Source organism: Sceloporus undulatus, chromosome 2, assembly GCF_019175285.1.
Source record: "Sceloporus undulatus isolate JIND9_A2432 ecotype Alabama chromosome 2, SceUnd_v1.1, whole genome shotgun sequence".
NCBI classification, from domain to species: domain Eukaryota; kingdom Metazoa; phylum Chordata; class Lepidosauria; order Squamata; family Phrynosomatidae; genus Sceloporus; species Sceloporus undulatus.
In genome coordinates this window covers 4,235,149-4,245,552 of record NC_056523.1, presented here as the reverse complement: position 1 = coordinate 4,245,552, position 10,404 = coordinate 4,235,149, and the positions used below count along the sequence as shown (strand labels likewise).

Here is a 10,404-nt window from a genome sequence, read left to right as displayed (position 1 = left end):
TACTGCATGTGGAGATTTGGGGCAGCAGTTTCAAGGGAAATTACTAAATAATTAAAGATGATTAAAAAAGGAAATTAGTGAAAATCAATTTTTAAAAAAATATTAACTTCAATTGAGGGTTGTTGTTTTAACAGAAAGAGAACACTATAAATGAAGCTGTTTGTTATAAGGTTTGTGACAGTGTCACGAGGGTTTGTCATGGTTGTGCACATGGTTAAGGATTAGCAGTACTCTCCCTTCCATTAGCAAAATGTTAGTGTCTTTTTTTTTCTCTCGTTCTAGCTACATGCTTTCTTAAGAGATGTCCAGCTTTCTAATACTTCCATGAATGGACAGGTTTCACATGAAGATGTGGATCTGGCAGCATCTGGCTTTGACATTGTGAACTGGGTCCTGTTTCCAAACGAGACGAAAGCCAGAGTGAACATTGGGAGTATAGAGGCCAGGGCAGACTATGAGACAAAGTTCACCATTCACCCAGAAGCCATTGTGTGGCCCCTGAAGTTTAACAAGGTAAGAGAAAGTCAGAAAAACGGGTGAGCGACTTCAGTCCTGTCAGGTGGGTCAGGGATCTCATTCCAGATTTTAGTAGAAACTTGAAAGCAGTTGCTCAAGGTGCAACTGCTTTCGGGGTTACGGTCCATTCGGGGATAGATCTATTAAATTTCAGATTGAAATTCAGAATGGGCTCACTACCCTATATGAAACCAGGAACCACTGAGGAAATGTTTTGTGCCTTCATTGGCCAAGATCATCTATTGTACTTGCACAATGTCTACTATGTGATTGCATTACATTACTCTTCCGTTGAATGCTGGCATTGTTCAACCAACTGTCTATCTGCCGATGTGCCATGAGGCATGCACAGGCTTCTGCAATGCCAGTGAATAAGGTGCTTCATTAAAAAGGCTGATGGAGAATTATGCTCCACCCAAGAATGAGCAAATGTATGTGGAATAGTCATGTTTGGGTAGCTCCTGTTTTCTTGGGTATTAACAACTTCTCCGAATTTAGTGTCTTCTGCAAATTGATAAGCATGACCACAGATATTTACAAAACCTTAAAGTGGATGATGAGGCCAAAACAACCAAATTGAGGCTAACATAATAATTTGGATGCATCATGCAGTAACATAACTCATTACAAAAATGATAATGATTGATAAAGTGGAAGGCAGTAAGAAAAGAGGAAGACTGCATTACAAATAAATGCATTCAAGCAAGTACAATATAAGAGTTGTTGATAACAGAGTGACATGGAGTTCTTTCATTTATAAGACAAATAAGTCAAAGCTGACTAGATGGCAATTATGTTCATTGTCTATGATAGCAGTTTTATTACACAGCAATATTTGACAGATTAGAGCACAGGAGACTGAACATGCAATTCTGTGCACAACAAGCTGGTTATAAAAACCACTCAGCACTGTGGGACTTAACCCTGATCAGACAGGTATAGTTTTGCTGTCTTGGCCTGCCCTGAATATATCACTGTAGAGTGGATGCAAGGAATAATTTGAGTGACGGCCTTCGCATCTATTCTATGAAGCATGCCATTATGGTAACTTGGAAGAAAATTTAGTTTGAACCGTGAGAGCCCTGGTTCTTTCTACATAAATATAAGAAAGAGTGATAGTATTCTTCTCCCTCGCTTAACATGCTGTTCTCAAAAGCCAATGGTAGTTTACCATTCACAAACTGGACATTGGAAGAGTACAGTGAAACAGAGGCAGTCCCCTGTTTCTTAAAACTGAGGGATTGAGGGGCCTTCTCACTTGTCAGATAATTCTCTCTGGGGTTCTATTATCATCTTCTGACTAATTGGTTGCCAACACAAGATGGTGGTTAAACCAAATAGGCCAAGTTAACATCACTACCCTACTTAAGCATTCTTAAGTATTGGCATCTCAACATATTTACATGGGAAATGAGCAGGCTCTTTGATAATCTTCTATACTATCAATTATATGCATTTATAAATATACAGACATACATTTCCCTTAGGGAAAACCCGAGACATGATAAAGTCTGGGCACTGAGGTTGCATCACATTACATTATTTTGCATGTAAGATGTCCGACATTCCTTATACTACATCATATGTCCATTGAGGTGTTACACTTCCATAAGGACTAAACCTTGACCACTCTTCATCACTCTAACAGACCTTTGCATAGTTAACACATGTAGGAAAATTATCATTTTAAACAATATAATTTAACCATTTACCCACCACTATCATCAGGTTGTTCCATACGTTAAGGCACTTTACAGACATTTCTCATGTACAGAATTCTGTCCCTTGTATCATATCCATAACCGTAACTATCTTTCTTTTCTTTTTTAAAAATTTTATTGCCATTCAGTCCAACATATATATCCACATATCAACATCAGACATAAAATGTATACAACATGACATAAAACTTACATTTCATTCATTTTTATAAAAGAAATATATAAAGATTTGACTTCCTTCTACCTAGGATCTTTTTTCCATCTCTTCTTTTCATTTTATTGTTTTATCTTGATATCTTTTAGTTGTGTACATTAACTGTACATTAACTTATATCCTTTTAATTACATCGTTTTAAATAATAATTATCTACTAGACTTTCTTTAACTAATCTTTGAATAAATTCTTACTTTAATTAACTTATGATATGTCTTAATTCAAAATCCACAATAAATTCATTTTCCTTATATATTAGTCCAGACTCGCACTCTCACACAACAATATTGTCTTTCCACCTCTTTTTCAAATAATCATAGAATATAATCCAGTCTTTTTCTATATATTCTTCTGTTTTCCTCCTCATCCAAAATGTCATTTTGTCTAATTCTGCCGTTTCGTAAATTTTGTTAACCATTGATTTATATTTGGAGTTGTCTCTGTTTTCCACTTTTCTGCAAAAGCTATTCTAGCACATGTTAGTAAGTAAAAAATTAACTTTCCATGTTTTTTCCCCACTTTGTCATCCACCTTCCCTAACAAAAATGTCTCTGGTATAAATAATAATTCTATGTTTAACTCTGTTCTCAAAACTTTATAAATTTCTGTCCAGTATTTTTTTTGCTTCTGGGCAAGTCCTCCATAGATGAAAATATGAACCTGGGATGTGAGAACATTTTCAACAATTAGGCTTGGAGTTTTTATACATACAGGCAATTTGGGGAGAGAGATAAGTGCCACCCATATATCATTTTGTACATATTTTTCTATAGGTCTTGACATGTGGTGTGGCTCAGTTTTTTATTCCACATACCCTCTCATTGTTGTATATCTATGCTATGCTCATTTAACCATGTTAGTCTTTATTGTCTCGTCTTCCGTGTCCCATTTTAATAGCAATTTATAACATTTTGAAATCATCTTTTTCTCACCTTTTTCTATAATTTCATCCCATTCTGTTTTCTTAACCTGGATTCCTTCTAACTTCATATCTGTTTTAAACCTCTCTGTAATTTGATGAAATAAATACCAAGGGCAAACTAAACCTGAGTTTTTAAGTTCTTCATGAGATTTCATCTCTAATTTTTCTTTTCCATTGTTTACAATATCCTTATACCTTATCCATTTAATTTTTTTAATTCCTTCGCTGCCATATGGTAAACACCACTGAAGCATCTTAGTACATAATCAGTAAGGCTTTTCTAATAAAATAGTTTAAACTGTCTTTATGAACTTTTTCCTTCCTATATATCAGGTAACCATGCCACCCAAACCTTAAATTTTCACCTTCTAAAGCTAACATTTCTTCATTCTCCAACATAATTCATTATCTAATACACATTAAACAAGCGGCAACATAATACAGTTTAAGGTTAAGAAAACCCAGCCCACCTCTGCTCTTTTCATCACATAATACTTTCATTTTGATCCTGGGTTTTTTCCCCACTCAGATGAATTTTGAGATTTCCCTCTGCCATAATGTAAACAGTTTTTTTGTTGTGTATAATTGGGATTGTTTGGAAAAGAAATACTAATCTGGGAAGCACAGTCATCTGTATTAATGATATTCTTCCTAGAAGGGACAACTTTTATTTTGTCCATTTTCCAAGGTCTTTCTTTATTTCTTTCCAAATTGCTTTGAAATTATTATGAAATAAGTCAGAATTTTTATTATTTATATTGATGCCCAAATATTTACTTTTTCCCCTACATTGAATCATGATAGATTTTCAAGTCTTTGTTCTTCTGCTGTTGTCATATTTTTCATTATTATTATTGTTTTATCCTTATTAATCTTTAATCCAGAAACGATCTCAAATTCATTTAATAACAATACTAATTGTTGTACACTGTTTTCAGGGTTTTCCAAAGTAAAGACAATATCGTCCATGAATGCTCTTATTTTGAACGCAAATTTCTTTATTTTAATTCCTTTAATGTTGGTTCCTGATCTTATCCTATTACTTAGTGTTTTTAAAACCAAAATAAATAAAAGAGGGCATAACGGGCAGCCTTGTCATTAACAGCAGTAGAAAATTGAGGCCAGGCCTCCCCCAGTTGCATAGGCCCAACAGTGACCTCTCCGGAGGCAGGCATGGGTCTTGGAGCCACTGGAGGCATCCAGGCTGGCAGAGGAGTGGGTTGGGCAGCCACTGAAGGCATCCAAGCAGGCTGAGAGGTGGGCCTAGGGGCAGCTGCCCAATGAGCTCAGAGTCATGTCTCCAGCCTGCCACTGATACACAATGCCTGGTCAATTAGCAACTGCAAAGTCGCTGGGGGTGTTGTCCAGGCTAGCTCACCCCAAAATGTCCTCCTCTGCCTTGAACTGGCTGTGTAGGGCAGGGTCATTCCATCCCCAGTTGGGAATCAGCATCTTGAAAGCAGTTACATATTGCAAAACAGTACTGTGGCCTTGACAAAGATTGTAGACCTCCCAGTCAGCAGTCTCAGTTCTCACTGGATTTCCTCAAGCTGTCTGGAACTCCCCTACAAGGGAAATATAGGCAGGATACAGACCGCCCCTTTGGAGTGGCCTGCAGCCGCTCCATTCAAACACAGATTGGGGCCAGGGCAGCCACAGAGACAGTCCAAAGGCCCCAGTCCGGCACTTTTCGGGACCAGGGTGAAGCGGCAAAATGGTCCCAAAAAGGGGTGTCCTTGGGGCTTCATGCCCCAGGACAACCTGGGAGCCACAGCCAGGAGAGAAAGGGGGCCCTTGGCCCCTTTCTCCCTGACGCCGTTCCCACAGCCATTTTGTAGCTGCGGGAACAAGGCGCCCTCCAGAAAGAGCTCCATTTAGGAGCTCTTTCCAGCGCCGTTGTTAGGCCACCACAAGCGGCCTGATGTGGCACGAACACGTCACGCCTGCACTGCATCGTTTGGACGTGATGTCATAATGGTGCTGGCGCCAGCGGTACGTATTAGGGTTAGGGAGCGTGCAGATGGTGCGCGCTCCCTAACCCTAATACCGGCACTGGTACACTAATTTTGGCTGTCTATACTACGTCATCTTCATTTAGCAGCGGGCTGTTCTGCCTAATCAAGGGTGTAGCCCAGCTGGCTGCAGGCCCAGCCAGGAGGTTGATAAGAAAGGCAACTTTCACTGCATGAGTGGGGAAATCCTTTCCCCTCACATTCATGTACAACTGGTAGCTAGCAGGAATGCTTCCAATTGCTCAGGCTCCCCCAGGAATTTTTCAAGCAAATAAATAGGCACTTTCCATCAAGGGGGAACAGGGACAGGGGCTACCAGCTGCAGCTGTTGTTGGATCTGATTAATCTGCCCTTGTAATGTATTTACAGTAGCTACAAGCTGTATATGATCTGAAAGCTCCTGGTTCTGTTATTTCAGTGCCTCCATTCTGCCTGCCTGGAAGATTTATGGGGTGGCTGACAAGATTGTCCTGTTTACCTTAGCTGGCAGAGATCAGGGACAGGAGGTCAGAGTAAAAGTCCAGTCTGCAAAGCCTAGTCAAATATCAGGAAGCCAAAAGAGATAAGCACAGACACAGTCCAAAATATTGTTCCAAGGGTCTAACAACCAGAGTCCAATTCAAGTTATCCATGAGATATGAAACACAGTAGTAAAAATAATCTCCAGGAATGATTGTCAGCCACACTGAAGTGAAGCAGCTGGCTTCTTTTAAGGACTCTCAATATGCCTCAGCTGTAGTCAATTACCTATCCTCTTGGCATCCAGCTGGGATGAGCATCTCAGGAACTGGCCCTGGGACTGTCATGATAAACTCTATCTCTTCGTCCTCCAAGTCCTGCTTACCCTCTGAGGCTGCAGAGGAATCCCCCAGCCCAGGGTACTCCGCCGAACCTCCTGGCACCCCAAAGTCTGTTTCTGCATCAGGCTCAGAGTCCCTCTCTTCATCAGCCCCAGGGCAGGCCATGACACCAGGTGACAGGAAGGATCAGGCCCCCTCCCTAAATGTAGCCATAGGCATGACATGTCCTGATGTAAGAGTCTGTTGAATTATGAAGATCTAATTAGCTATCATGTATGGTTTGGTTTTCCACTGTCCAAGCCCCTCATATCTGATACACCATCCAGGCCTTGAGGGTTTAGGGGCATCTAAGCCTTTGGAGATTGAGTGCCCCCAGGCTTGCCATCTGCAGAGGAGGAGGAGGAGGAGGAGAGCCTGCCATGTTGTGGTGGTGGTGGTGGCAGTGACCAAGGAGTGCTGGTGATCGGGGCCATGGAGAGACCCTGGCTGGGCACTGGGAGAAGCAGACAGTGGCAGCAGGACTAGTAGTTGGGGAATATAAGTGGAGTCTCCTGCCTGTGTACCCATCAGTGACGGGGTGGGAGGGAAGAGTTGCCCAGGGATGCTGTGGAAGCACCCTTTCCCACTCTGGCCCTGCTGCTCATTGTCCCTAATTGTGGTCCAGCAGTGTGCAAGTGCTGCCACTGGGATTAGGGAGCTTGCCATCTGTGGATACTCAAATCCATGGATGACAAGTCTGCTGATACCAAGAGCCAACTGTGTTTCTATTGCTGTGAGAAGTTCTTGAAGTAAATGTTGTTTATTCTGTCAGATTTGCTTTAATTTGTTAATTTATTTAAAAGTCATTTATTTAAAAAGGTTGAAGACTTGTACCCCTGCTAGACTTGTACCCCTGCAGATACCCAAGCGAGATCTTGGCTGTTCTTAGACCCTCTTCTCCCTTTTCAGAGACATCTCTGCAACTCTGGAAAAAGGGGAAACTGGGTCCCTGCCAAGCCCCAATTATCTTTCCTCTTCCCGGAGTGCCGATTTCCAGGGTTTCTTTTTGAACTGAAACCCCTTAAAACTCAGCAATTTGGGGGTTGTGAAATGATGAACATTTTGGCCCCATACAGACAGGCCAAAATAAAGCTGCTTCATGTCACTTTGGAGGTATGCCGTTTAAATGATGCATGAGTCCTAAGAGACCAGAAGCCACACCAAAGCCACGCTCCAGTTCTAAGGACTGGAGCACAGCTTTGTTACAGCTTCCAGACTCTTAGGACGCATGCATCATTTAAACAGCATACCTCCAAAGTGACCTGAAGCAGCTTTATTTTGGCCTGTCTATATGGGGCCTCTGTTTCACAGTTGAGCATTTTGTCATCTCAACCAGAAGGCTTCCTTTCTTATTTTGGAGGATTTCTTATTTTATTGCTTCAGCTATTCCTTGGAGCTGGCCTTAAAGTTTATTATTGTATTATAACCTTAGCTTTTGGTTTTATATGTTGTATTCAGTATATTTATGTGTACAAAAGCAGGATTGCAATGTTTAAAGAAAGAATGCCCTGAGATGCATCAAAGTGTTCTCCCTGATACACCATTTTTCATAAAAATGTTTCAGAATTTGAGCTATCATCGATCTTTTCCAAATTGTATTTTCCCTTTGCACAGATGAAATTATCCCAAATGCTTTCTCATTGGTGCGTCTTCTCTTTCATGCTAGACTGTGCCTCATTCCAGGTGTGTCAAGAGGTGTCTGCCTGGATATGCCAAAAAAATTCAGGCAGCAAAGCCACTCTGCTGCTACTCTTGTGACCTGTGTGCGGTAGGAACCATCTCCACTGAGGAAGGTAGGAGAACCCTGAGGAAATGCGAACCTGGTTTTCCTTATCAGTATCTTTTCCTTACATTTAATAGAGAGAGAATGATGGTTTGTTTCTTTATTTGATTAAATGGATATGATTTTGTTTGCTATTATTATTATTATTATTAAACTTTATTTCTATAGCGCTGTAATTATACACAGCGCTGTACAAAGTCGGTAAAATTAGGAGTAAATAAAAGCCTGCCCAAGGCGTACATTCTAAGATAATAACAATTAAAAGAGGAATAGATAAAATTACCATATAGAAAAGAAAAAAAAACAGATTAAAAACATCAAATATCAAACAAATCACATCATATCAAATATTGTCAGACAGCCAGATGACAATCACAAATTCCCTGAGAACGCTTCCCTAAACAATATTAAATCACTCCTTCTCTTTAGATACAGAACGATGCATCAAATGTCCAGAAGATCGGTATCCAAACAAAGGCCGAGATCAATGTCTCCCCAAAGTCATCACTTTCTTGTCTTATGAAGAACCTTTGGGGATTGTCCTGATTTCATTTGCATTAGTCTTGTTTTTCTGCACAGTGGTTGTCTTACGTATCTTCATCAAATACCTAGACACTCCAGTAGTCAAAGCCAACAACCGGGACCTCTCTTACCTTTTGCTTCTGTCACTCCTGTTTACTTTTTTGTCCTGCCTCCTGTTCCTTGGCCAGCCAAAGAAAGCAACTTGCCTTCTTCAACAAACTGCTTCCAGCATCATTTTCACCATTGCTGTCTCTTCTGTTTTGGCCAAAACCATCACTGTAGTGCTGGCCTTCCTGGCCACACAGCCAGGGAATAGAGTAAGAAGATATCTGGGGAAGGGCTTGGCAAACTCTATTGTGATTTCATGTTCCTTTGTTGAAATTGTCATCTCTTGTATATGGCTGGGCATGTCTCCTCCATTCCCTGACTTGGACATGCATTCCCAGCCCGGAGAGATCGTCCTGAAATGCAACGAAGGGTCTGTGACCATGTTCTACGTTGCCCTTGGCTACATGGGCCTTCTGGCTGTCATCTGCTTGGTGGTGGCTTTCCTGGCCAGAAAGCTGCCTGGGGCCTTCAATGAAGCCAAGCTGATCACCTTCAGCATGCTGGTCTTCTGCAGTGTCTGGGTCTCCTTTGTGCCCACCTACCTGAGTGCCAAGGGGAAGTACATGGTAGCTGTGCAGATCTTCTCCATCTTGGCCTCCAATGCTGGGCTCTTGGGCTGCATCTTTATCCCTAAATGCTACATTATTGTGCTGAGGCCAGATCTGAACACAAAGGAAAATCTAATGACAAAATCTAAAGACAGTTTTTGATCATTTCTATTGCAAATAGTGAAGAGCAGATTTGGAAAGTGAACTGTTCTCTATCAAGTACTTAGTTAAGTAACTTCCCCCGGAGCCATACCGAATGTCAAAAGAAAAGCAAGACATGTAGAGAGAGAAGCAGCTTTCTGCTTTCCTCTTCACAAGCTGTCATAACACTTCCATTCTCTAGTTTTTGAGCACTCATATAGAAAATGGTAAAACAAACAAACCAGCATTATTCGTAAGAAACATGCAGGGATAGCTGTGTTGGCCATTTAGTAAATGCAAACAAAAATCCACCAAACAATGATACCTTTATTGGCCAACGAAATGCACAATATACTTGTTGCAAGCTTTTGAAACTCCACTGGCTTCTTCATCAGGCAAGATATTACATAGCAAACAGGAGAAAATTAGAGATGTTAGTAAGATGCCTGCATTTTGTTGCTTCTTTCCTTAGTTAAGATGATATGGGGAGGGTATCTTTACCAGGCCGGCCTCTCCTCCTCTGGCCATGTGGCAATAGGGAGATTTTCAAAGTCCAGGAAATGTAAAGTCCATTTGCATATCAATAAGGACTCCTCTTTTGCAATCCAATCAGTCTCCATTCCTATGAGACTACAGACCTCTTTGTAGGCAAATGGATTCCTCAAGAAGTCTCCATGTTTTTGCACCAGGAATATTTTGGTTGGTTCAGAGGTAAAACATAAAATATTTTGGAAGCTTTTATATTTATAGTATGATGCATTAGTTTGGCCTATTTTTTCTTGTAAAATAAGTGAGATCTTCAGATTCCTGATCATGTCCAGTCTGAGTGGTGCCTGCTTATTTCTGTAAACATTTCTTAAACATGTTTCAAAAACCCAAGTTTATACAAATACATTAGTTATAATCTCTGTAAATGCTAGGTCCCACCTGAATAAAAGGTTTCCTTATCTAACATAATTCAATATAAATGTGTGGTGTGTTCTTGAACATCATGCTCTAATAATTTTGTATGGGTATGCTTCTGTTAGGAGGGAGCAAGATGAAGTTGTTGAGTGCTGGGCTACAACTCTGGAGATGA

The 10,404-nt window shown here is 40.7% G+C and overlaps 1 protein-coding gene across 1 annotated transcript; it reads left to right on the top strand.

Annotated features, from left to right (window-relative positions):
• Positions 1–324: 324 nt before the first annotated feature.
• Positions 325–9,363, top strand: LOC121923149 (vomeronasal type-2 receptor 26-like). Its single transcript, XM_042453294.1, has 2 exons — positions 325–513; positions 8,415–9,363. Exons 1-2 carry the CDS (start codon positions 325–327, stop codon positions 9,345–9,347), a joined length of 1,122 nt encoding a protein of 373 aa, XP_042309228.1. The 3' UTR covers positions 9,348–9,363.
• The last annotated feature ends 1,041 nt before the right edge of the window (positions 9,364–10,404 follow it).